Raw genomic sequence first — 23,471 nt, 5'->3', positions numbered from 1 at the left:
CTTAAAATTAGCGTTTGTTTTTATAAATTAAGAGTAATCAATAAAGGTAATAATTATTGTAATAAAAATTAAAGTGCCTGCGGATAAAAATACACATCATGGGCAGTCATAATTATTTTCATGTAGCGTAATAATTAATTTAATAGTTCAGCATAAAAGAAGATAAGATTTTAACGGAATAAGCGAGTAAATGTTTTCAAGGCCACGGTCACGGATTTCGGAGCAGTAGCTCTATAATTTTAAAAAATTAAGATATTGCATTTGTTTTCCCGTTTTGTAATGGACTGTCAATGCACTTACCTCATGACCGTATTGCAAAATTCATCTAATTGCAGCTGGGTGGCGGTTACGTAGCCTCCTGAATTTTTCCTTGGCAAAGCATCCAGAGCCGTCTTAAGATATGATTCCATCTGTTCGCTGGTCACAACAGCCTTGAGTTCTGTCAAAACTTCTGCTACATCAGGCAACATATACGAGTGCAAACAAAATACTGAGGCGTGTACAAGATTCATAACTAGGGCTTCTCCATTTTGTTGAGCGATTTCCGCCACCAATGGCTTGCATTCTGACAAGCGATAATTATTACTGCGTCCCCATTTTAGAAGATTGCAAAAAAATTTCATGACCGAAGAATTCGCTTCACGATGATCTAAAGTGCAGGCAAGCAATGCGCATTGAAATATGGGCGTAACCAGTGCACTTTGTAGGAAGGGTAACGGACAACAATCTATGAAACGCGAACACAAGCGAAAAAAGTCGTCCACAGTGTCTGGATTGTTTTTTAAACCATTCTCTACTTGCAACATTTTAAACGTGGGCTCAATAAACGCCTTTAGCATTGCCAAGAGCCCGTTTATGCATTCGTCAACTTTGGCAAATTCATCTACAAATACTGAGCCCAAATACAGAAAGCAACTATGATGATGTAAAGTGTACAAGCAAACCATTTGGTTAATTAAAGGCTCTACCAACAATGACGCTTGTTTTCGTACCATACGCACACTGTAGCGTATTAGGCGGCAAGTGCGCTCCATCACTCTTACGTCCGTTTGATATTTATCCATTATTTGGGAAATCAAAGGCCAAGCCTCATTCAGAATCTGTAAGGTGGGATGCATTTCGTCGGTGCTGACATCAGGATTAGTATGGCGTATAACAGCACAGGCTCTATCCACCCAATAAGCGGGATCTGTCCGCTCACCCTTGCAAACTACAGCGACAGGCCCACTTTTCACTAGCTCCGCTAAAGGTTCTAATTGAAATCTTATTATCTCGCGCATAGCCGTATCTAATTGATTTCTAGGCAGACGCGATAATATGAGCGAAATGCCTTTCAATAATCCTATCGCCAAGTCATTGTTGATTTCGAAACTATCTAAACTTCCAGCTATGTTCACCAGTCCAAAAATGTGACACGTCATTTTTTGCCGGCAGGACGAACAAATTGAGGTCAAAGCAATGGCGGCAGCGGCAGCCAAACCATTTTTCTGCTGCAAGGAGCACAATAAAAAATCTAGTACGGCTTGCAGCGTCTCCGGATGATTTTCAATCCAATCGCATAATTCGCCAAGCAACATAATCGAAGTATAGCGCACGGCTATATGAGTCTTATCTGTAAGATTAAGTATAGCTTCCACAACTTTGGGAATAATTTCGTTTTCATCTCTGAAAAAAAAAATAAAAAAAAGGATAGATGAATCAAAAAACCTGACTTACGAGAATTATAAAGAAAATGTTTAATATTTACGGTATAATATTTTTGGCTACATTTTGCATGATAAACAATGCCGATTCTGTTGACTCCCACGTGGTCCCTGGCGACTGCAATAGCAAAAACATTTGTTTAAAACACGCTCCCGAACCCACAATAAATGCAACATCCTTTATTAGATCGGAAACCTTTCGACGAAAGTCCTGCAAAATGCAAATAGATCAAATTTCCTTCCAACACTTTTGCGAAAAAGGAATTGCAACAACTCACACTAAAACTATCGTTTTCATCTAGTAGACCTTCCTGATCGGACTCCATTTGCGCTAAACGATATAAAGCACCCAATAAACGCTCTATATGAGGCTTAAAATGCGCTGTTAGTGTATCATTATTCCGTTGAAATAACTCCTCGCTAAGACTGTACCATAAGTTGAACGTTATCTCAGCCACCTCATAATCGAAATGCCCTACACAAATTAACACTAAATCCAGACCTTTTATTGAATAATGCGGCATATCATCACTTTGAAGCATTTCGAAGAAGAACGCTTCGCACAGTACAGTAAATATACGGCAATAATTCATCGTCTTATCTATGTCCTCGGTACCCACACTAGTATGATAGGCTGGCTCCAGCATGCAAATGCAATTGAATATTTGCAATTTAAACTGAGGATCTAAGCTTGTGCTGAGCAAGGCGCACATACATTCGGTAGCGGTATCGTGTAATTTGCGCGAAGTGCTTTCCATGCTTAGCAATTTGAAGACTTGTTGCGTTAGCGGATTTTGTGCTGATTGCTGCAGACGTATGGCGTGTATAGCCACCCAGGTACTGTAGCAACGTAGGGTCGCATTTAATATTTTCTCTTGATTAGTTTCGCTTACATGCATGCACATGCAAAGATATTCCATTACTTTTGGAGCGGCTGCTTCCAACTGCAAATGTACCTCTTCACGTCGGTTCGCTCCCAAACGCAAATACCGCGAATCCATTTCTTCCGGTATTAATGTAAGAATTTCTAAAAGCGGCCACATCGACTGCGGCTGCGGTGATAACATATCTAGTAAATCTAAAATGGGCTGCTTCCACGACGCCATCAATAAAGATAAATCAGCCAAAGCCAAGCATAATTGTGTTACTATTATATTGTCGGTGTCAATGGTTATTTGTCCTATATGAGTTATCAAAGAGTCACGTAACGATTCATGCGAGGAGGGCGGCAATTCATTAAATGAATTTTGAATTTTATTACGCATTGTCTGAGCAGCGAAATAACATGAATGCAAGTCCCGTTTTTGTTGCAGCAGTTCATCGGCTATAGTCCATGAGTAAATCTAAAAAGAGACGAATTAATTCTTCCTGATAGAAAGACACTGCAAAACCTTACAGATTTCTGAAATTCTTCTAGCCATTTACTAGCTTTTTCCTTTTCTCTGGGATTGGTATTGTGAAAAAGCGTACATATCCCTTGATATACCAAATCAGTGGTTGGTGCCACTTCCATCATCATTTGATTTATTAAACAAATCCACTCTTGGTCAAATTCACGATATTTTTTGCATCAATTTTTTTGCATAAACACCGAAAAATAATTTAGTTGCCTTCTGGAAGTTATCGCTGTTCTTATGTTTTTACATCGTGCTGCCACCTGCAAACAAACCGGATGAATAATTTTAAAGATTGCTAAAATCGCAAATACCGTATACAATTAATTTGTGAAAGAAAGCATTTTGCTTTGAACGTTTTCCGCGTTCAAATGAAAGAAAATGCAAATTGGATCGCACTTTCAATTTAACACCTCATTTTTCAATTTAAAAAAGAAAAGTCATAAAACGAATCCTGGATATAAACATTTTAGATATACACATTATATCTTTGCTGTACCTTTGATTTAATTTGATCTAAGCAAACTATTTTTTGATATCACAACACTCGTTACGCATGGATTATACCATAAATAGCATCGTCTATAAGGATTAGGTCACCGTTTAAGTAAATAAGAATGTTTATCCTGATTATTACTATATATATTATATAGATTAATCAAATTCTAGGACTAAAAATTGGGACACGCACCAGAAACCAAGACCACCAGCTCTAAATTATTATTATTATTTATGTGATCTCTTTCAACATTTTATCAGAATTTTTTTCTTAAATTTTAGTTCTTTAATTGGCGCCTTTTTTGCTTTCTAGCGTAAAATGATGTTCGTGACCATTGAAGCTGTAAAATGAGAATGTTGGAACGTCTACACCGACTAATATGTTCTATATTTATTGTTCCCTTACGATTTCCTTGCGGAAGTTCGAATAAAGCAAACCTTACCTGGGGATTGTTTCGCGACACTGTGTTCGTTCATAGTATTTAAAGAACGAAACGTTGAAACTGGAAAATAGATGTAATAGTTGTATTGTTACTCGCGTCAAAGCAAGGTGCACTACTCTCATCATGTCTAGTGTCATCTCCCTGTGGTTGGTATAAAAACATCATCGCTCCTAAGCAACTCTTGGAAAAGGTAAGTAATACTTATGTAAAATTTGCAAGTGGTAACTGTAGGAACTAAGCACTTCGTTATTTTATGCTTTCTGTCAGCTCGAATTGGGTGTCATTTGATTTAAGAATTTGGTTTTTTTATCGAAAAATAATTTTTTTATTCTGTTTCTTGAGTTTTATGATTGGAATAAGGATATGAAGCTTTAAAAGATTTTATTTTCTCGCTATTCTAAATGTTAACTTGCGCTTTTCAGGCGTTATGTAATGTTTTATCATTATTATTATTATTATAAATTTAGCCAGAGAATAAATTCTAAGACTAAAGTCTTAAAGCACTAGCATCTAGGGCTATCGGCTTTTTATTAATGTTTTAAAAATATATAAAGAGACTGTTTTCTTTTCTTATTTATTGCAAAGTTACTTCGATTTTAAATTGTTTCAAATATAGAGAAAATGAAGAAAGAGGTTTTACGTAAATCTTTTTAGAACAAATAATTAACTGACATGGAGAAAGTATCAGAAAAAAATGTAGGCCTTTTAAGAATTCAAGAGAGAAGAAAGATTGTCTCTCTTCAATTATGAATGTAAAAGAAACATATTTCAATATCCATTAGAGGGCAAATACAAAAAGGAAGATTTAATGTGGTTTATAAAGGGGATAAGCAATAATTGCGACAACACAACGAAATATGCGAAATTCATATACATAATTTATACTCTTGCACACCACACTTCTTAGCAGTGAAGCGTGTTAGAAATCTAGACATATTATGAATTCTTCTTTTGCCAAAAAAGGAAAGATAAGAAAAGATATCAAACTCCATTTGCCCATTTAAAGCCTGCCTGCTGGCAACATCTGTACCCGACAGGACAATTGCCGTTCAGCAAGAATCGATTTCAAAAGTTCGACGTACACTTTATAATTAAATGCCACATTGTTCAATATTCTTCCCTACTAAATGGCTTCCATATTCCTTTTTTTTTTTTTTTATCTTAAAGAAGTAAAATGTAACGTATATCGATAGGGCAGTGGGAGGTGCATTTTAGCTGCCTTTGAAAGCATCGTTATCAGAATATACCTTTGGAGGCATGATTATCGATAGATTTGAATGCTTGGAATGAAGGATGATTAATAATCCAAATTATATTTTTGTACAAGCCGTTTTCGTCTCAACTAAATCAAGATTAAAACGGATTTGCTATTATCATGATTCCCTGCAACCTTTCGTTTCTAAATTTTGCACTTTAATGAATATTTTCTTTTATAAAAATAATACATAGAATCAAATGTTCATGCGCTTATTTTTCAGAGATAGCTCTCTTGTATTTTTTCCGCTTAATAAGAATTCATAATTAAAGTAAACATTTTGCATTAAGATTTTTAATTTTAATGGCTTCGGTTTCGCTTTTCTTTTTTTCTTTATCTTCAAATTATTGCCAGTAACTTAACCAAAGAAAATCTCATATTACAATCGATGTCGTACTTTTAATACATATAAATATTCACCAGGTATTCTTCGTTCAATCAATTTTTCGCTTTTAAAACCGAGCTTTGTCAGTGCTTGCATCACTTCTTCTGGTTTATTTTCTTTTAATAGCAGGAGATACAATACTCCTCGTGGTGATAAAATTTCCGGCAATTTCACCAATAAAGTATCAATGATTCGTCTGCCATGCTTACCGCCCGCCCAGGAATGCACTAATTTGCTTTTAGCATCTCGGATTTCCTCGTCTGCCGTAACAACATAGGGAGGATTGAATAGCAGCAAATCTATTAAATTGCAACGCACATTATCTACTAGATTACCGCATATACATTCCACCTCCACACCATTACGCTGGGCTGTACGCTTTGTCGCGCATGCTGCATAGCGATTGATATCTACAGCTAAGCACAATGTGCTGGAGGACAAGCGCTTTGATAAAGCTGTAATAATTATTCCACTACCTGGGCCAATCTCTAAGCATAAATTAGGGTTTAGTTCTTGTTCTATAAACTTTAGATCAATTTCTAGAGCATCTAATAGCAAAAAAGAATCTTGTGAGGGTTCATAGATATTTTCATAATCCGTATCTGACAAATGATCGATATATGGTGTTTCCATTATTTTCGAATTTTGCTTAGGGAATACTTGTATTTATAGCTGAATTTAGCAGAGCTTGTCGTTTTCTCTGCTCCTTCTCAATAAGCTTATGCAGACCAGTTAATCGCTCTTGGCTGGTGGTTAAAATGTTAGAAATCACTGTAACTTTGTGTTTGACGTTTATTAGTTCTTTGACTTTGTTAGAAAATTCAGGTATATTTTGCTGTGCTTTTTCAATTTCCCGCAACTGCACTGATAGTGCTTCTAACTGAGCTTTCAATTCCAACTGAGCGACTCTTGTGCCTTGTATTCTTTCATCCAGTTTCTCCACTACAGGTTTAAATAAATTTATCAATCCTTCGGCTAAAATATCTCGAGTTTGATTGTTGCAAAAGTTTTCCGTATTCTCGTCCAATGAAGTCACTGTACTATCAGAATCTTTATCCATTATTTTTTCCTTTTTTTTTCTGTAATATAAAGTTGACATGGATTAGGAACTAAACAAAATCCATTATTTTGTTTTTCTTCGTCTTGAATATTCAGCACGTCAACAACAGATGATTCGCCCAGCGTTGCAAAAAGAAAAGTTACAGTGTGAAGGCAAATTTTTTGTCTGCTTTTTTAAATAGACTTGACAATTCATTTACGTAAACGGATGACATTTTTGTTACTTGTAACCATTTTCATATGTCGCACGTAATGCACTTAAATTTTTCTTACAAAATTTAACCCAAATTTCACAGTTATTTACAGAAGATATACATTTTTTTTTTATGTGAGTGTTTGGATAAAATACTGAAAAATAATAGGGGGTAATATGAAAGCAGTGTCGGCGACAAAAAACAATGGTCAACGGTCCAAAATTCAGCTCTCGATCGTTAGATTATTTAAATTTAAGTTAGGCGAGTTAAAAAAACAAAAAACTACTAAAGAATCAGTTATGATTTGAGACCTAAGTATATTGCAGAATAGGTGAATATTGCATTAATTTTGTATAAATGATCACCACATCCGCTGTGAATAAACATTAATTTGTTGATGAGGCATATGACATTACGACAAAGATTGAAAACACTGAACCATGGTCTAACGTTTATATGCGGACCTAGATTATATAAATGACGGCCGAAAGCTGCGGTGTTCAAAAGCTTCAAAAGCTTTTATGCCAAAAGATATTAAAGGTCGATCACCGGTATACGATGACTTGCAAGATGCAATTTTGTCAGCAATAATTCTATCATGAACGTCCATATGACTGGTTCTAGTTGTGGAGAACGATTATAGGGCTAACAAAATCGACTTACTGTCTCAAACAATTAGAAATTTTTTCTGCTTTTGCATTGCTGCAAGACGAATGGCTTCCAGAATTGCAAAGCACTCGGCTGTGCTGTGGTGCTGTTAGGATCGTTTGAAAAATTCCCCCCAATGTTAATGACAGGGAACCAAAAAACTCGGCCAACGACTTCAAATTTGCATCCGTCTGTGGAGACGGGAGAGAAAAGTTTTCCTTTGGCACTAACTGGCAGAAGTTTGATTGCAGGTTGAGAAATGCGGGATTCATAAGGAAAGTCGCGAAACCGAATTTTTTTTCATAATTCAAACGAATCTGTAGAAGTATTGAATAGCTGTCTCTCAAGTGATAATTTAATACCTCAATGGCAAATGTCAAATTTGGCCCTTGAAATATCAAAGGAATTTCCTTCGGAAAAAGCGGTATGGGTGTCAAATGGAAGACATACAACTTGCTATTTGCGATTCCTTATACATGTAAGTTTGCATTCACTGTTCAAGAAAATTAAAACGATTATCAATTATCCTTCTTCAGTTCATATTTACACAATTTTTATTAGCCGTCTTGCTCGATTGTACCCTACGTTTAAAGAAATGAAAGCCGCTGTAAGTATCTGAAATTTAAATCAATTTTTACCCGAATTGCGAAGATATAAGTTCATTTCTTTTGTATACTTACCGTCCGATAACAATCAAGATTTCTTTAATCAGAATCTTAATCGTTCGATAAAAAGTTAACTATGTAGGATGATTAAAAAGTCATCACAAAGAAACACCATAAAGGTACTCTCTTTTAATATCATATAGAAGAGATCTTCACCCGATCGTATATTAATTTTGATGTTAATCGTTAACGTAGCGCATGCTTGAAAAAACTTGTGCCAAGAAGACATAGTTTCTTTCACTTAAGAAAACTATAGGAATGGGAATTCTAATGGCTAAACACTGGATAACTGAAATTGGACTTGCTCGCAAATGTTGAACACATGACGGTTTAGTTTGCCCAAATGAGATTACAACACCCGAAGCAATTCAAAAACTTTCAGATAGTATTTTGGGCAACATAAAGAAAGTAATGAGACGCATTGAAAGGCATGGGTTTGTAAAGACGACTTCAATTGTATAACGAAAGTTTAGTTGCCAAAAAATGTTCTATTTTTTACACAAATAACAACAAGCAGGGCCTTTTATATTTTTATACTACTAACAACAAACTCGGGCCCTTATATTTTTATTGTACTAAACACAAGTCGCGAGACTGCTGTTTGTTAGTCTGCTGACTCAAATGTAATGGACCTAAACACTTCTTAAACACAAAGAGAAACTTAAATGAACTACGACGAAAGAGAATTTTATGGGATATTCGTTTCAGAAGCAGTGAAATATGAATTCTTATTAAAATTTTCCTTCTCCGTATATTAAATACTAATTATTAACAAATGAACTTACTTACAGTCTCGTGAAACTAGAACGGCAAATATTCTTGCTAATATTATTATTCAAAAATTTGTAAGCACTGACTAGGGAATGGATAACGACAAATACAAGAGTTTATCGAGGAGGATAAGTAAGTTTTTCTTATAAGTTTTCTGAAAAAGAATTCTAACTTTTAATAAAACTATCTCTTTACAGGAATAAATTAAATCTACAAATGGACTTTAAATTGAACAAAGAATATATACGAATTTGTGCTGAAGGTATAGAAAATTTATCCTAAACGAACCCGTTACGCCTTCAAAGCAAGCAATTTTACGACATCGGATATGCAGTTATTTTCTTATTATTTGTATCGATTCACCTAAAATAACAGCCCTGTGCTTGTGGTATATCAACTAGAGTTTAGTGTTAATGAAAATCCAACGAAATGGAACGTTAAGTTTAATATTTTTTAATTTTTTAAGGGGCAACTATAGCAGTGTAAAAAACGGGGCTTTTTGACATATCGTTCATCTCAATACCATCCAATTTAGCCCAGAAAGAGCTACGGAGTACATTTAAGCAGGTGACAATCGTCTGAGAACTTTCTGGCGATTATCGCTAAATGCTTTCCCTCAATTACGTCAAACCTGGCGACAATAATATTGATGTCGCTTAGACCAAATTGCACAGATCTCCTATTTAGAACTGAGTTTGGAGCTGCAAAAGGAAAATATAACCTGCTGTTGGAAAATAAATTAATCATTTAAAAACTTAAAAGAATTAAAAGAGAAAATAGAGTGTGTCTGAAATTGCATTTATAAAAGATAAAGAAAAAAAATTAAGCAAAGGCAAGTACAACAACTTCACACCTAGCAACAATTCTGCATAATTTTCTGCTCATTTCATTTGCGTGCGTTTTATTATTTACTATATGTAATTTGTTTATACAAAATAAACGACAATTTGGCTCTCATTCTTTACATTTCTTACAGTTCTTAGTGCACTGCATTTGAGGGAAATTTGAGGGAAAGTATACGAAAGCTGGCGACGATGGTAACTGATTTGTGACTGTTGGCGATAATCAATTGTCTTCTAAAAAACCAGTTACTAATCACGGCGATGGTCGCCTGCACTAGGATGCTTTGATAGTCCAATTGTATACATATATATAACCTACAACATTCGCACAATTCGTAACAGAACGGATCTTCGAAACCTAACATTGGCGTATATGATCACCTTGTAGGGAGAAATAAATTGCAATTTCCAGAGATCTGCTCAGGCGATCAAAGAGTCCTCATAGCTACAATAAATTAACTTCCATGGAAAGAAAGCAAGAATCATCAGGTAAAGTCCACCGCAATTTTACTATGTTACTCAACAGCACGTTTATGATCGAAAGATTTGGCATCCGAGAGTGAGAAAAATGCATACTTTTCGATTGCTACATACCTTCTAGTCGCAACTATCTTGTTTGCTTACTAATGTGTTAGTGAGTGCATTTGAAAGACAGGAAACAATTTAGCACATAAGTGCATAGTTGAATAGGTTTTAAACTTACTTTATTGCTTTTTTCTTTATATATGTGTGTATATGAAGTAATATATATAGATGTATATATATATTTATATAGGTATTTATGTAAAAATATACAAACTTTGCAATTAAGATATTTATTTCGATAACATAACATTCCTTATATGTATGTTAGTTGTGCCTATGAGAATCATGCATGATGTAAGTAACATAAATACTTTTTCTCTGTCGATCGCTTATGGGGCGACGCTTACTTATGATTTAATTTCATATACAAATTTCGTAGAATTTATTCAACATTTTATAATGGACTCAATGCATTTGTTGCGTAGCAGATTTCATTCAAGTTTGTTGTTAAGGTTGAATTTCTGAATTTCAATGAGATGAAGTTTGAATTGAAAGTCTTGTCACACTGCTTACTTTTAAAAGAATAAAGCGTTTTCTCAGTTTGGCAACTTCTTTCTTAATTCTTAAAATAATAATATTCTTATTTATAATAATAATCTTCTAAGTTATTTGCCTTAAATTGGTTGTAAACTTTTTCTTATTTTTTTTTTTAATCATACATTAGTTTCAATAAATACAATATTTTCGGTAAAATAAATCAATGCGAAATTCCACTAATACTGTCGTAATTCTGAATAATAAGGTTTATGTACTTTTTTCTTTTCGTTTTTTATTTTTCATTTCATTATTTGAGAGAAAAACTTACCGCATTCATTTATCTAAAACATAAAAAAAAAAGAAAAATTAATAAATAAATAAATAGTACTCAATTTCGTTATGTGGTGGAAATTGATGCATGTTTTGTATGAATTAGCATTTTCTTCCTATATTACAATGATTACAACGTAGTCGCCAATCGACTACAGGAGAGTTTCAGTGTGTTTGTTTTGTTGTTGTTTTCTTTTCCTTTTTTGTTTGTAATAGAATAGTAAAAAATAAAGTTTGAGAAAAAAGAAATCAATGAACATTGATTTGGTTTATTTTTAATTTTTTATTTAAATACTTATTCTCTTTTCCGTTTTTTTTTTTTTTGGGTTTTTTTTTTTTTTTTTTTTTTTTTTTTTTTTTGTATATATTTCATTTTATTCATATTCATTTATTTTTTCCTTTTATATCTATTAACGTCTAATGCTTAATTAATGGTTTGTGGTATTTTTTTTTTTTTTTAATTTTTTCTTTCACTTTTTCATCGTATATTTAAATTATACATAACTTTTTATTTTAAATATGGTATATAAAAAAATGACTTAAACGTACATGGAGCAAAAAGGAAAAACTATCGGGGGGTTTGTGTATAGATGTTTTTTTTTTGCCATCAAGAAATTTCATACGTTGTAAAAAATATATTTCATACAATTATAGGTTGGCAAGAAAGTAATTTCGGTTTTTTTTTTTTTTTTTTTTATAAAAGAATTTATTTCTTCTATATAAAAAACAAATTCAATGGTAACTGATGATATTTTCATTAGTTCTAAGATTGAACAGAACGTTTCATTTTTATCATAATAAATCATCTTTTTAAACGAAAAAAATATACAAACTGGGAATTTCTTGTATGTAATCTCTGTTATAAAATCAACGCCACAAACTTTTTGAGTCTGACGGGTCATTGCGGAAGTAATTTAAAATTTAAAAAAACTATATAAAGTATTCAAATTGACCCTCAACTATACAGTCACAAACAAGAATGTTTATAACCCTTAAAATAATGATGGCTGGTGACGAAACCAATGTTTAAAAAAATGAAATGATAACACTGACAGAAGAAGTTCTTTAAAAACGTTTATATATGCATACCGAAAATACCTTTTTGTCAACTCAGTAAAAAGTAAACTTTTACAGTTATGTTATATATAAATTCTAACGTAAATTATACAAATTTAAAATGATTTGTTTGTATTTTTTTCGGCTTTTAGTTTTTTTTTTTTTCTTTTTTTTTTTTTAATTAATATTAATTAAGAGGGGTTACTTTTTGACTAAGCGATATTATTATTACGCTTGATCGTCAGAACCTGAACCGTCATCGTTCTCATCGTCGTCATCTATAAAAGATATGATATTACATAATATTTGTATTTAAAAAATGCCTTTATTTTAATAATACAAAAAAAAAAAAACCTACCTTCACATTCTTCTATATCGTCCTCTTCACCTTCATAAGGTATATCGTACTCGTCACTTTCGATATCACTTTCACCTTCATTAACATCATCTTCTAGTATTTCGTCACCATCGGAATCGACATCGACCGCCTTTGTTTCTTTTTTAGCCTTCTTTGACTCTAAATGTTTAGCCTAAAAATGAAATAAAAACAAATTCATTGAACTTTTAGTTATTCTTTTCGTTGAAAATTCAAAAGTTTCCTCTACCCTCGAAGGAATAAATATGTAAACCAATAACCATTGAATTTTTATAAATCAAAACCTAACGACTTTAAAAGTCATGCATGCAAAACAACAAACAACAATAACAATAATAACGGTCGTGAGATATAAAATGGTAATAACAAAGCACAGCTGCTATATATATATATACATATATATATATATAATGTTTTTCTGCCAAACTGTACTGTACTTGCTCTACACTGTTGGTGGATTTTATATTCAATCTTTTATAGTAGACAACAAAAGGCGCAAACGATTACATGCAGACAAGAGCTAGTAAAGTATAGTTAAGCGCCCCCTATTGATATATTTACAAGGGTGAAGACACACATTACTTAAGAACCAGCAGTAAGCCTATCTCCCGTCATTATTATCGAGCGAATCCCTCTACTATGTCCTACTGTACTTACTTTTACCAAGCACATATCAACGATAAACAAGAAAATACAAAGAATAACAATAACAAAAGGTAATAGGAAATATATAGGACGTCACTTAAGAAAAAAATAAATAAAAATAAATAAATAAATAAATAAAAAAAAGCCGGTTATATACTATCTTTACTTCATATAAGCATGCAGCAGCACGGACTAACTCAACGCTCGCCAATCATTCATAAAATGTATATATGTATAAACAAGCAAGCAACATTAACACCGTTTGCTTTGCTATCTTTATTCGACATTCTCTGCATTCTCCTCTTTGTGGTACATTGAACGCGGACTAGTACATGGCATACACGTATGTATAAAGCAAGGTGATTCGTTTTTAAGTAAATAGGTTAAAAAGAGATGGATGTACATATATGTTTATGTTGTATGCATGCATGTATATAATAGTTTTATTTTTGTTTGCTTTTTTCCCGTCAGTTTGTTTCTCGTGCTTTACACACATTCTCTTCAAATGATACAAGTGTTTTTCTCACAATCTCTATGCATGTATTAGTAAATGTAGCCTTGCGTAAGTAAGTTTATATATACTAAGCATATATAAATTAAAATTTTCTCTACGTTTCATTATAAACGCAATTAATTGTGTGCGAAAATAAAAGTAAAAAAATAATAGAAAGAAAAAAAAAAAAACAGATAATCATAGATATAACAACGATTCAAAGGTAGAGAGCTCAAAATGAGTGGCCTCTAACAACACAGTCACAGCAAGTTTGGGACTGTAAATATGAGCGCGAGTTTTTGTTTCTTTCTTTTAAAGAGGGGGAAAAAGAAAGAAAAAAAAAAAACGAGAACCAAGATTAAATAGAAAAAGTATTTTCTAGATTAAAAAAATTCTCTATTAAATATAAATTTAATGCATTATTATCGTAAAATTTAAGAAACGACGAAACGATCGCTGAACCGGCCGGCAGCGTTTTTTTTCACGACATCTATGCCGTACAGCTACCTCTCAAGTATATGTCAACTTGTATTAGAAAAATGCAAAGCGAATAGCAAGCAGCAGCAATTCATTTGTATGTACGCAATGAAAGAGAAGTGGTAAATCGCATCGCAATGAATGAATTTATTAGCACAAACACACACAGAGAATTGTTTGTGCAATTCATCGCACAAATGCTCAAATTGTTTTTGCGTTTGCATGTTTGTAACGGGCCAGTATATCTCACGACATGTAATAAATAAATGTTAAAACAAAACGTGTATATGTGTTTGGGGATTTATGTCATTATTGCACTACATATTACATTTGTAATTGTGTTCCCCCATACGTTAATAATTCTTCTGCGCTGCTTGCTGCTCCCAATACTATTAAACACAAATTATGAATAATAATATATTCGATTACCTATAGATAGTTAGAATGGAATGAATTAAGTTTTTTCAAGCTACATATATACACATAATATGTGCCTATGTTAATGTAATTTTTAAGAAAATTACAAATTTTTTTTGGAAATGCTTGTGAGTAGGTATGAGCGCTACACAACAATAACAAAAATGATAGGAGACAAGAAAGGGATAAAATGCGCGCGCTTAGTGTGCTCATGCGATAAGACCTGTCTCGCCTGTCTCGTCATACCTCCTCTCCCTCTGGCAAACTGAATTTGATTATTCCCCACCATTTCTACCCATTATTTCCTAATTAAAAATGTACTATGTGTATCTGCCAATAATGCACTACAAACAAGCCAGGGTAGAAGTATAGACGAAATTAAGTATTTATTGATTAGGTTGGTTTTCTCCTCCTTCGTGTGTCTCGCTACCTTCTTAGCGAGAATGATTTGGTCCTAAAACCTTAAAAATTCAATGTTTTGCGCCACTAACTACTGTTTAAACTGATACAGGAGGGAAACGTGTTACTTACTTCAGCTGGCCGTTTCGTGCCTTTCACATGTTCTTTAGCGGGAGCGACATCTGTGTCATCTTCCTCATCTGCGGCGTCGGTGTCCTTTGACGCTGTACCGTTGTCGCTTACCACTGCTGCTGATTTGCTGTCTTCTACGGCAGGTTTTGTTTTGAGATCCTCTTTAACTGCGTCGGCTGCTACTTTCTCGACGGTAGCTACGTCGCCGTTGTTTTGTTTTTCCGTGGCTGCAGACATTTTTGACTGTATTTCGTTTATATTTTGTAAATTTATTTTATTAATAAAATTATTAAGTAATCTTTGTAATTTTTCCTTATATAACAACTATATGCTTATAAATATGTAATTTTCTTCACGCGCGTTATGAAGCGTATGTTTTCTTTTTTTATTTTTGTTTTGCAAAAGAAAAAAATTTACAATGCAGCAGCAGATTATTTATTTATTTATTTATTTATTTTTTTGTTAATTATAATTTTCCTATAGAGTAGAAAAGCTCCCTTCTTTCACTAATAACCGTACTCAACGAACGACACAGACACACTGTTTAAGTTGAACGGTTAGCGGTGTGTATTTAAGTTTTAAGATATTTTTTCCAATTTATGGTTGTATATGGGTGTACGGGGTAACGATGAATAAACTACTATTACGACGACGACGATGACGACGACGACGACAACGACACCACACACTTCTTGCCTCTTTATCCCTCTAACGTTTACCGCACAAGCAGGCAGTACTCTATCGCTTATAAATGCTCGTCGCTGCCTCTGTTTCAGTTAGTTGTGCAGCAGTCGAGTGTATTATAAATGTACTCATGAAATGCTATAACGTGTAGTTAGTTGTTTTTGCTTTTCTCCTATAACAATAATGCGACCACTAACGCAGGCGGTAGATTGCTTGAGTATATTCTCAGGCAAAAACACACACAATCTGTTTCAGACAAATGTTTTACTTTAGTTAGAGAATAAATATGCAGTGGATACGATGCATGTGTTTGTGTAAAAATAGCAAAAATTATGTTTAGCTTTCTTAAACTACCACCGAGATGTGTACCCGTTGAACGTTCGCTTTAGACTGAAGGCGTCTTTTTCAATGCATCGGCGATGTTGATGGTAACAAATTGATGGGAATTCTTCTTGAATTAAAGGCTGTTACAAATTTTTGCAATTTATGGATCTACTATTATTTTAATTAAACGTATTATTATATCATTGGAAAGATAAATATCTATATTTAATTTCGATATAAATTTTAATTAAATTTGAATAAGTGAAAATTTAAAAATGCCTCAGCAAGAGGGTTTCTTGAGTAATTCCATACAAATGCTGCTTGGGTTTCATGAGTACAGTTAACAACTACTGTAATCTGTCCAATGGTTGGCGGTAAATTTGAAAATTGTAGTGACGCGCTACATTATGAAAAGGAAGGTGGTTGGTTATATGTTGATTTTTCATACATTTGGACTCATGTCCAGGATAAATAATATGTTTATAAGTAATTTTGTAGATTAAAGCTAGAGCTGGCCGGCTGTTAATTTCAATGGTTGTTTTGTCGATTGGCTTACATCAAGCACGTGGTGGTAATGGCTTAATGCACATATACATATCTTATGTTATTTTTTAAATTGGAATTTTCTAACTTTTTATGTTACAACAAACAAATCTCTAATACAATTTAATCGCTTAATCCTTTTCAATGGCACAAATAAACTCATTGTCTTGTCGAAATGTTTTTATTTGCAAATTTCAACTGAGTTTTCAAAGAAAACATCCTGTACAAAATCAAAAGCTACATGTTCTTCTATTTTTATCGCTATGCCGTTTGGACGTTACGTAGGTGCTTATAAAGTCGGCTCCTATTTAGATTTTATAATATGAGTACTATACACGTATATAGCCGCGCACTGACATTTAACCAAGTCAAAATGTTGGGATGTTCATTATCAAATTTTACTAATCGGAGCAGGGGGACTCTAACACCGCATAAGACTGTAAAGAGCTTTATTTTGATAAGCTGTTGCACTAGTTTGATTTGTAATCATTTTAGCAGGTATAGCAAGACTGTTCGGTGAGTACGAATACGTTTATTGTTACTGCTGTCTGTTTGTATTGATACCTTTGTTCTTACTAAGTGTCGCTAAAATGTACTTTTTACACGGCTTGCTTGTTCGATTCTTACTGGAATTCTCTTAACTATATGCTCACGTCGAAGATATCATACGTATACGTACATTTTGTCATACAGACAACTCTCAGTTTCTACCTATGTGCTTGTGTATAATGATAATTGCTTCGTGTAGAATACCTTTTTTATATTAAATATGTTCACCTAAGAAACTTAGTCATTAACTTTTAAAAACACAAATATTCATGACCATATGTATGTACGCAAATACAGGGGGGTTCTTAGAAGTACAGTAGCTTGAAAATACAATAAAAAGCAGAGTTTCTCAAGTCATTTTGACCCCTTGCGGTCCGAATTATACGGATAGATCCAATACTACGAAGAGCTTTACAGAAATTTATTCTTTTTTTCATTCGATTTAAGCACATTTGTCCGTCTGTCCATCTAATGTTATGATGTGTGCTATATATTTTGGGGGTCCCTCCCGAACAATGTAACGGCATGTTATTTTTGGTATTTTAATCAAAGCGATTTAGAATATTTATTTATCGGCCTTGTACGACTATATACAGTTTTAATTTGTTTTATATATGAAAATTTTCATGAGAATAACTAGTCATATGCTAGATATGTACGCATACATTTCAAATTTCTCTACATTCGATTTCATGTTAAGAGATATAGGAATTTTAATTAATAGAGAAAGATAGACATAGGCATGTCGATTCAAAATACTATAGCCGCGTTGACTCAATAGGCTTTAGAAGGAAAAATGTAATTTTTTTTTTTATGCAATCTCATTTAACTTAGCTACACTGAAATAGCGAATTAAGTGTTAAGATTCAAATGTTTTTGTCAATAACCATTTTCTGAATACACCAGATCTAGCCAGACCTTAATGTAGGCCGACGTCTCCTTGGAATCGCCGTCGCATCAGCGTCAAACTGATTTAAATAGCTTGGTTACTTGGTGCTCGTTATATTTTATGAAATGAAAAGAAAAAAATGCAAGAAGCTTTCTTCCTTAGGAAGGAAGTCATTCAATACTGAGTATTTCATTGATTCACACAAGATGCAAAGCGTTGATTCGTTCATCGATTTCGGGGTATTCGATTCGATAAAAGATCTTTAAGTAAAGCTAGGTCCACGCAGGCTTTCATTAGGACGTGGCCCGAAGAGTTGAAGGATCCTTACATTACAAAAAAGCTATATATGTGTTTAGTTAGACAAATACTTGCATATGCCTATTTTGTGTGGCCTCTGGGAATTCGGGTTGGGACCCGCTTCTCTCTTTACCTCCTTATGAAAATAGGTTGCTTCTGTTACCCTTACCATCACTTGAGAAACGTAGATTTATTCTTGGTGTCTCCTTCCTAATTAAGTTAATTAATCTATCGATTCGTCCATATTAGTTGAGGTGATAACCTTCAATGTCCCTAACCGCTTCTCTGACCACTTTATATTCAGTTTAATGAGTCAATGTAAGTATAATTGTGAGCTGCTTAAACCGTTTAGAGTCGTTTGCAGAAACCCAAATGATGTCTACCACTAATCTTAATATCGGTCTCTTTAAAATCTATCAAAACAATTTTGCTTAATACGCGCTATTTGCCTATGTCGTATTTGAACTAACTTTTAATCTTAACGACTCATTATGATTCGAAAATTAATTGATGTTGATTATTGTAGCGGTTGCCAAGCTTTTTACATGTTTGCGATGGCTTAGGGGTTCACTTGCAATTTGGTTCTGTATTGGTTGTGGGTGTTCTCCAATGCTGGTTGCGCATATGCTTATTATCGTCTTTTTTTCTCCTTCTTATTTATTTAAACATTAATTATTATTTATTATTATTTTCTTTTCTTTTTACTTCTACTTATATACTTTATACTAGTTTTTAATATTAATTAGTATAAGATTTATTCTTAAGAGTCAATTGAATTTGGTTATTAATTTATTTTAGCTGAGTTTCATGTGTAAATAAATAAATAAATAAATAAATACACATTCAATTGCAAACATATTACATACATTAGATTGCAAAACAAGTGGATTCATATCTCTTATAAATACATTTTTTTTAACGGCAAATCACTTCTGCATAGTGCGGATTAATAATAGTTTGCTAGATAATGCTTTAGATACCGATATTTTATTTGTTTCTAGGGGGTTCTTCAGACGCGCGTGCATCTCCAACAATGATTTTTGTAAAAGCCCACTTTATAGTTTTTTTTTTTTTTAAAAACTTTTCTTTTGAAGCAGAAACAATCAAAGTCTCACCTATACTAAAGCAGCCAGCATTTCTTGGCAGAGCAAAGCACATGCATGATTTTAGAGACTATCTGTTGGCCTTTGTTTCTTTCCTTCACTATCAAGTTCACATTTCTTCCATTCGTGAAACAGGACTACAAAATATCGAAAAAAATACAAGCGGTGCTGGTCTAAAGCAGTATAAAGTACGACAACAGAAGTGCAGGCGGTATAGGCTTAAAAACCCACTTTACTATGAAGAACAATATGTTGTCTTTCATATAAGTATTGTATGTATAAAATATCGTCTTTTATCTTTCTCGCTCTTTTTATTACAAAATATTGATATTACGTGCAAGACGTATTGGGAACCTCTGCATCTCAGTAATGCTTAAAAAATTTATATATGTATTCTTATTAAATTTGAAATCCAAGGTATTATAAATAGCTTTATAGAAAATGTGACGTGTATTATAAGTTTGGCAGAAAATAAAGTAGGTTATGTTGTCAGATATATATATTAAATTTTGATCTTCAATTTTCCAAGCGGCACAACAAAAATAAGTCTGCTGCCGATTTTTGCGTGAGTGTAATCGATTGGTTGACCGATAAATTTGACATGGTCGTTAAACCAGAGCCTGTGGGATGTATTAAAATAGTGAAGCGTTACTAAAAGTCGCCTAGTATGACGATAGCTACCTATGTTCGTAAATACGTGTATACTTTTAATTCGCATTGAATTGATTTTTAACATGTAAGATTGCGGTGTTCGGTGGTAAATGCCTTTGACAAATACGTGGTCAAAGTGTGTATTAAATTTTCACTTACTTAAGGAAAAAGGCTTGTCAATATGAAGGATTGCTTGGGCCTAAGTTAGGAGCCCCATTTCCTATCCATAAATCTTTCCTGCAAAGAATTTTCCGGACATTTTAATTTAAGGAATGATATGTTTTTATCGATCTTATGCATTTTGTTAGTATCTATAAGTAAGCATTCATACCTATGATTTTCCGGATGCAGAACCTGCAATAAATTGAAACATCAACTTGAAAATGCTTTGGTTCTTACCCTTAATTTTAGTTAATAGATGTTTTAAATATGCAGAAGCGCTCAGATAAAAATTCATTAAAGACCTCTACGCTTGCTTAAGTGTGTGTATGTGTGCGTGTATACGCGTGTATTAATTTCGTTTATTTACAAAGCACTTACTTCTGCTACACATGTACAGTTGTTCTGCACTATTTATAAAAGAAAAAAACATATAGCGTCAGTCTTAATCCATCAAAAATGGTCATCTAAGATTCTCTCTCAATTGAGTGCAAATTTTCTAACTACCTATGTTCTACTCTTGCCTTTTTAGCTTATTTTTTCGTACAGTTTCAGGCAGAGTATGTTGGCTGATATTTTCTGTTAAAAGAAAAACGGACATTTTCCGTTCAAAAAATGGCCATTTTCTGTTAAAATTTGCAATGCGTTAAAAAACGGCCCATTTTCTCTTAAAACGGTTAGTCTGTTAAAAAACCTTCCAAAAAGTCTGCTAAATTAAAGATGTAAACAAAAGAAATAAGAAGAAGACAAATAAACAAAAAGAAGAAGAGAAAAGTACAGAAGTAAAAAAAGCAGTCTCAATTAAATTTTTGTTTTATTGCATCTCGCGTTTAGTGCGTTGATTGTTGAAATTTTTTTAAACCGTTGAAGAAAGAATAAAATGAAGAATATCAGACATTAACTAAGGCTTGACCTAGACTCCAATAAGTGAAGATTCTAATGTATTAAGCGAATCGATTGCTGGGATTTTCTCTATCAATTTTGAACCGAAATATCAATTTGGGAAACAACAAATACTTACTTCTTCATTATTGTAGGCTTATGTGGATAGCGGCGTGAAAACTTACGTCTCCTTTTTTCTTACTCTTACAAATGCAAACAGCAATAGGAAGTAAAAGCAATGTATTTATAAGCCCATAAACCATTAATGAACAAACCAAGCGACGTTAGCCAAGGAATATTTTATGGTTTGCTTTCGAGAGCAAAGTAATCATCATTTTCATATCGGCTATTTCCTTAAGTTAGCATCTTAAAGTCTCGTGCCAAAAGTCAGCCATAATTAATTCTGTTTGAAGTATTCATTGAATTCAAAAATGTAGAAGGAAAGGAAAGAATTGCTGACAGCCGAAGCAACTAATAGCAATAGTAGCTTGTAAATTGTAAATTAAAGTAGTAATAATAATATTAGTAAGAATCTCATAGTGGGATTGTTAAGTAGCACTAGTAAATTTATAAGAGCAGAGATGGGCGTGTTAAAACGGGCGAATTTTTACAAAACTCATAATGGCATGAGATAGACTCACTTTTTATTATATCAATTTATTGAAGGTTTTCTGTTCATCTAATGTCCGCCTTCATATTTTCGTGTTCCACCTACACGTCTTAATTTTTGGAGATATTTTGATAAAATTTTGTTTTAAACAAAGGACAAGGACTATTAATGACGGATTCAATCGGACGGAATTGCTTCGTAGTTTGACGTATCCCTACAAAAATTGGGGAAAAATAAACATGGATCTATATTGCCTATATTTAGGAAGGGTCAAAGAACTTTTTATTCTTTTCGCATTTCGTTATTAAAAAATAAAGTAAAATAAAAATTAGGCCATTGTTGCCATGTCTCTTCTTCATTCCTCAAGTTCTTACTGGAAATAAGAGTGAACATACTACGTCTTACGATTGGTCAATGGTAAGTTCAAGACCGGTCATCGTTAATATTTTGAAAATCATGGACTATTATTCGGACTATCATAGATCAATAATGTTTACATAAATTCAAAGGCAATTTAATAAATAGCAACCGGTTTCAATAAGGGTAAGTCAGTCTACATAAATAAGGCGATCAGAATTGTTTAATAAAAGTGGGGACACGCTTGAGTGAACAGGCAACAATATTTTCTTTTAAGAGATTCAGCGCTGACTCCAAGTATTCATATTTTATTTTAAAAACAAACCTGACAAGATCTAAATTTCGGGATCATCCTTTAAACTCACTCATTTCCCATTTCCTTGTGATCACAGAAAAAAGGCTAGAAAACCCCAGAAAAAAAAAATATATATATAGAAAGGCCACAACAAAAAGGAAGTAATTTTGTCATCTTAATTATAATAAAATTTCTATTGCTTGCGCTTATCTATGAGAAAATAGACTGCAAGGAGGGCTAACGACAGCTACTTTCCTAATTCATTACCTATTAGATCGAAGTGAACAAGAGGCGGGTCAATAGTCACTGTAAGGTTAGAGCGAGTTCAAAACGAGCAAAACGCGTTTTACATTTGACGTGAAGCTCTTAATTAATAAAATATTTTCTTTTTTCCGATAGCTTGCCAGTCAATTTTATTCCATAGCGCGACGCACGATTAGGTTCTAAACTGACGAAGCCTCAGCGAAAAAACTATGCAAGTGTATAACTCAACTGAAAGTCGTTAATAATCATCATACGTATTTTTCGCACTAAACAAGGCATCCATCGACATTTCGCTTTTTCCATGGACACATAATTTCGCCTCTTCATTAAAGACAATCCATTCTCTTTGTTCGTAGTAACGCAAACTGTGCAGTGCTTTTAATCAAGTACACATTCAAAATAAATCTCTCCCAATACCATACGACTTTTTGAAAATTAAAGGAATTAGATTCACTAAAACTTCATATTTAGCGAGCAGCTTAATCATACAAAGAGCCAAATGATAGAAATGAACGTTTTAAGTGGCAGGTGTAAGAAGATGCGGTCTAATTTTGCAAAAAAAAAGTGTTTGTTGCTGCTTTGTCATATTGCTGCTGATTCATTGATGTACTCACTATTTT

General features: G+C 33.3%; 4 protein-coding genes across 4 annotated transcripts; all 4 read right to left on the bottom strand.

Moving 5' to 3' along the window:
• Positions 1 to 12: 12 nt before the first annotated feature.
• LOC119633355 (transportin-3) lies at positions 13 to 3,318 on the bottom strand. The gene is made up of 5 exons (XM_038026876.1): positions 3,100 to 3,318; positions 1,982 to 3,046; positions 1,748 to 1,914; positions 301 to 1,665; positions 13 to 231 (listed from the first exon to the last, which is right to left on the bottom strand). Exons 1-5 carry the CDS (start codon positions 3,220 to 3,222, stop codon positions 171 to 173), a joined length of 2,781 nt encoding a protein of 926 aa, XP_037882804.1. The 5' UTR covers positions 3,223 to 3,318; the 3' UTR covers positions 13 to 170.
• A 2,300-nt stretch (positions 3,319 to 5,618) lies between these two features.
• Positions 5,619 to 6,336, bottom strand: LOC119633652 (methyltransferase N6AMT1). Its single transcript, XM_038027311.1, has one exon. The coding sequence runs from the start codon at positions 6,309 to 6,311 to the stop codon at positions 5,673 to 5,675; it is 639 nt and encodes a 212-aa protein (XP_037883239.1). The 5' UTR covers positions 6,312 to 6,336; the 3' UTR covers positions 5,619 to 5,672.
• On the bottom strand, positions 6,316 to 6,861 carry LOC119633653 (SNAPIN protein homolog). Its single transcript, XM_038027312.1, has one exon. The coding sequence runs from the start codon at positions 6,775 to 6,777 to the stop codon at positions 6,328 to 6,330; it is 450 nt and encodes a 149-aa protein (XP_037883240.1). The 5' UTR covers positions 6,778 to 6,861; the 3' UTR covers positions 6,316 to 6,327.
• Positions 6,862 to 11,925: 5,064 nt separating this feature from the next.
• Positions 11,926 to 15,558, bottom strand: LOC119633904 (bacchus). Its single transcript, XM_038027719.1, has 3 exons — positions 15,245 to 15,558; positions 12,664 to 12,835; positions 11,926 to 12,583 (listed from the first exon to the last, which is right to left on the bottom strand). The coding sequence occupies exons 1-3, from the start codon at positions 15,479 to 15,481 to the stop codon at positions 12,534 to 12,536; spliced, it is 459 nt and encodes a 152-aa protein (XP_037883647.1). The 5' UTR covers positions 15,482 to 15,558; the 3' UTR covers positions 11,926 to 12,533.
• Positions 15,559 to 23,471: the final 7,913 nt, after the last annotated feature.

The sequence above is a fragment of the Glossina fuscipes genome, unplaced genomic scaffold (genome assembly GCF_014805625.2).
Source record: "Glossina fuscipes isolate IAEA_lab_2018 unplaced genomic scaffold, Yale_Gfus_2 2, whole genome shotgun sequence".
Classification (NCBI taxonomy): Eukaryota; Metazoa; Arthropoda; class Insecta; order Diptera; family Glossinidae; genus Glossina; species Glossina fuscipes.
Note: the sequence above shows the minus strand (reverse complement) of the source record. Positions and strands in the feature narration are given on the sequence as shown.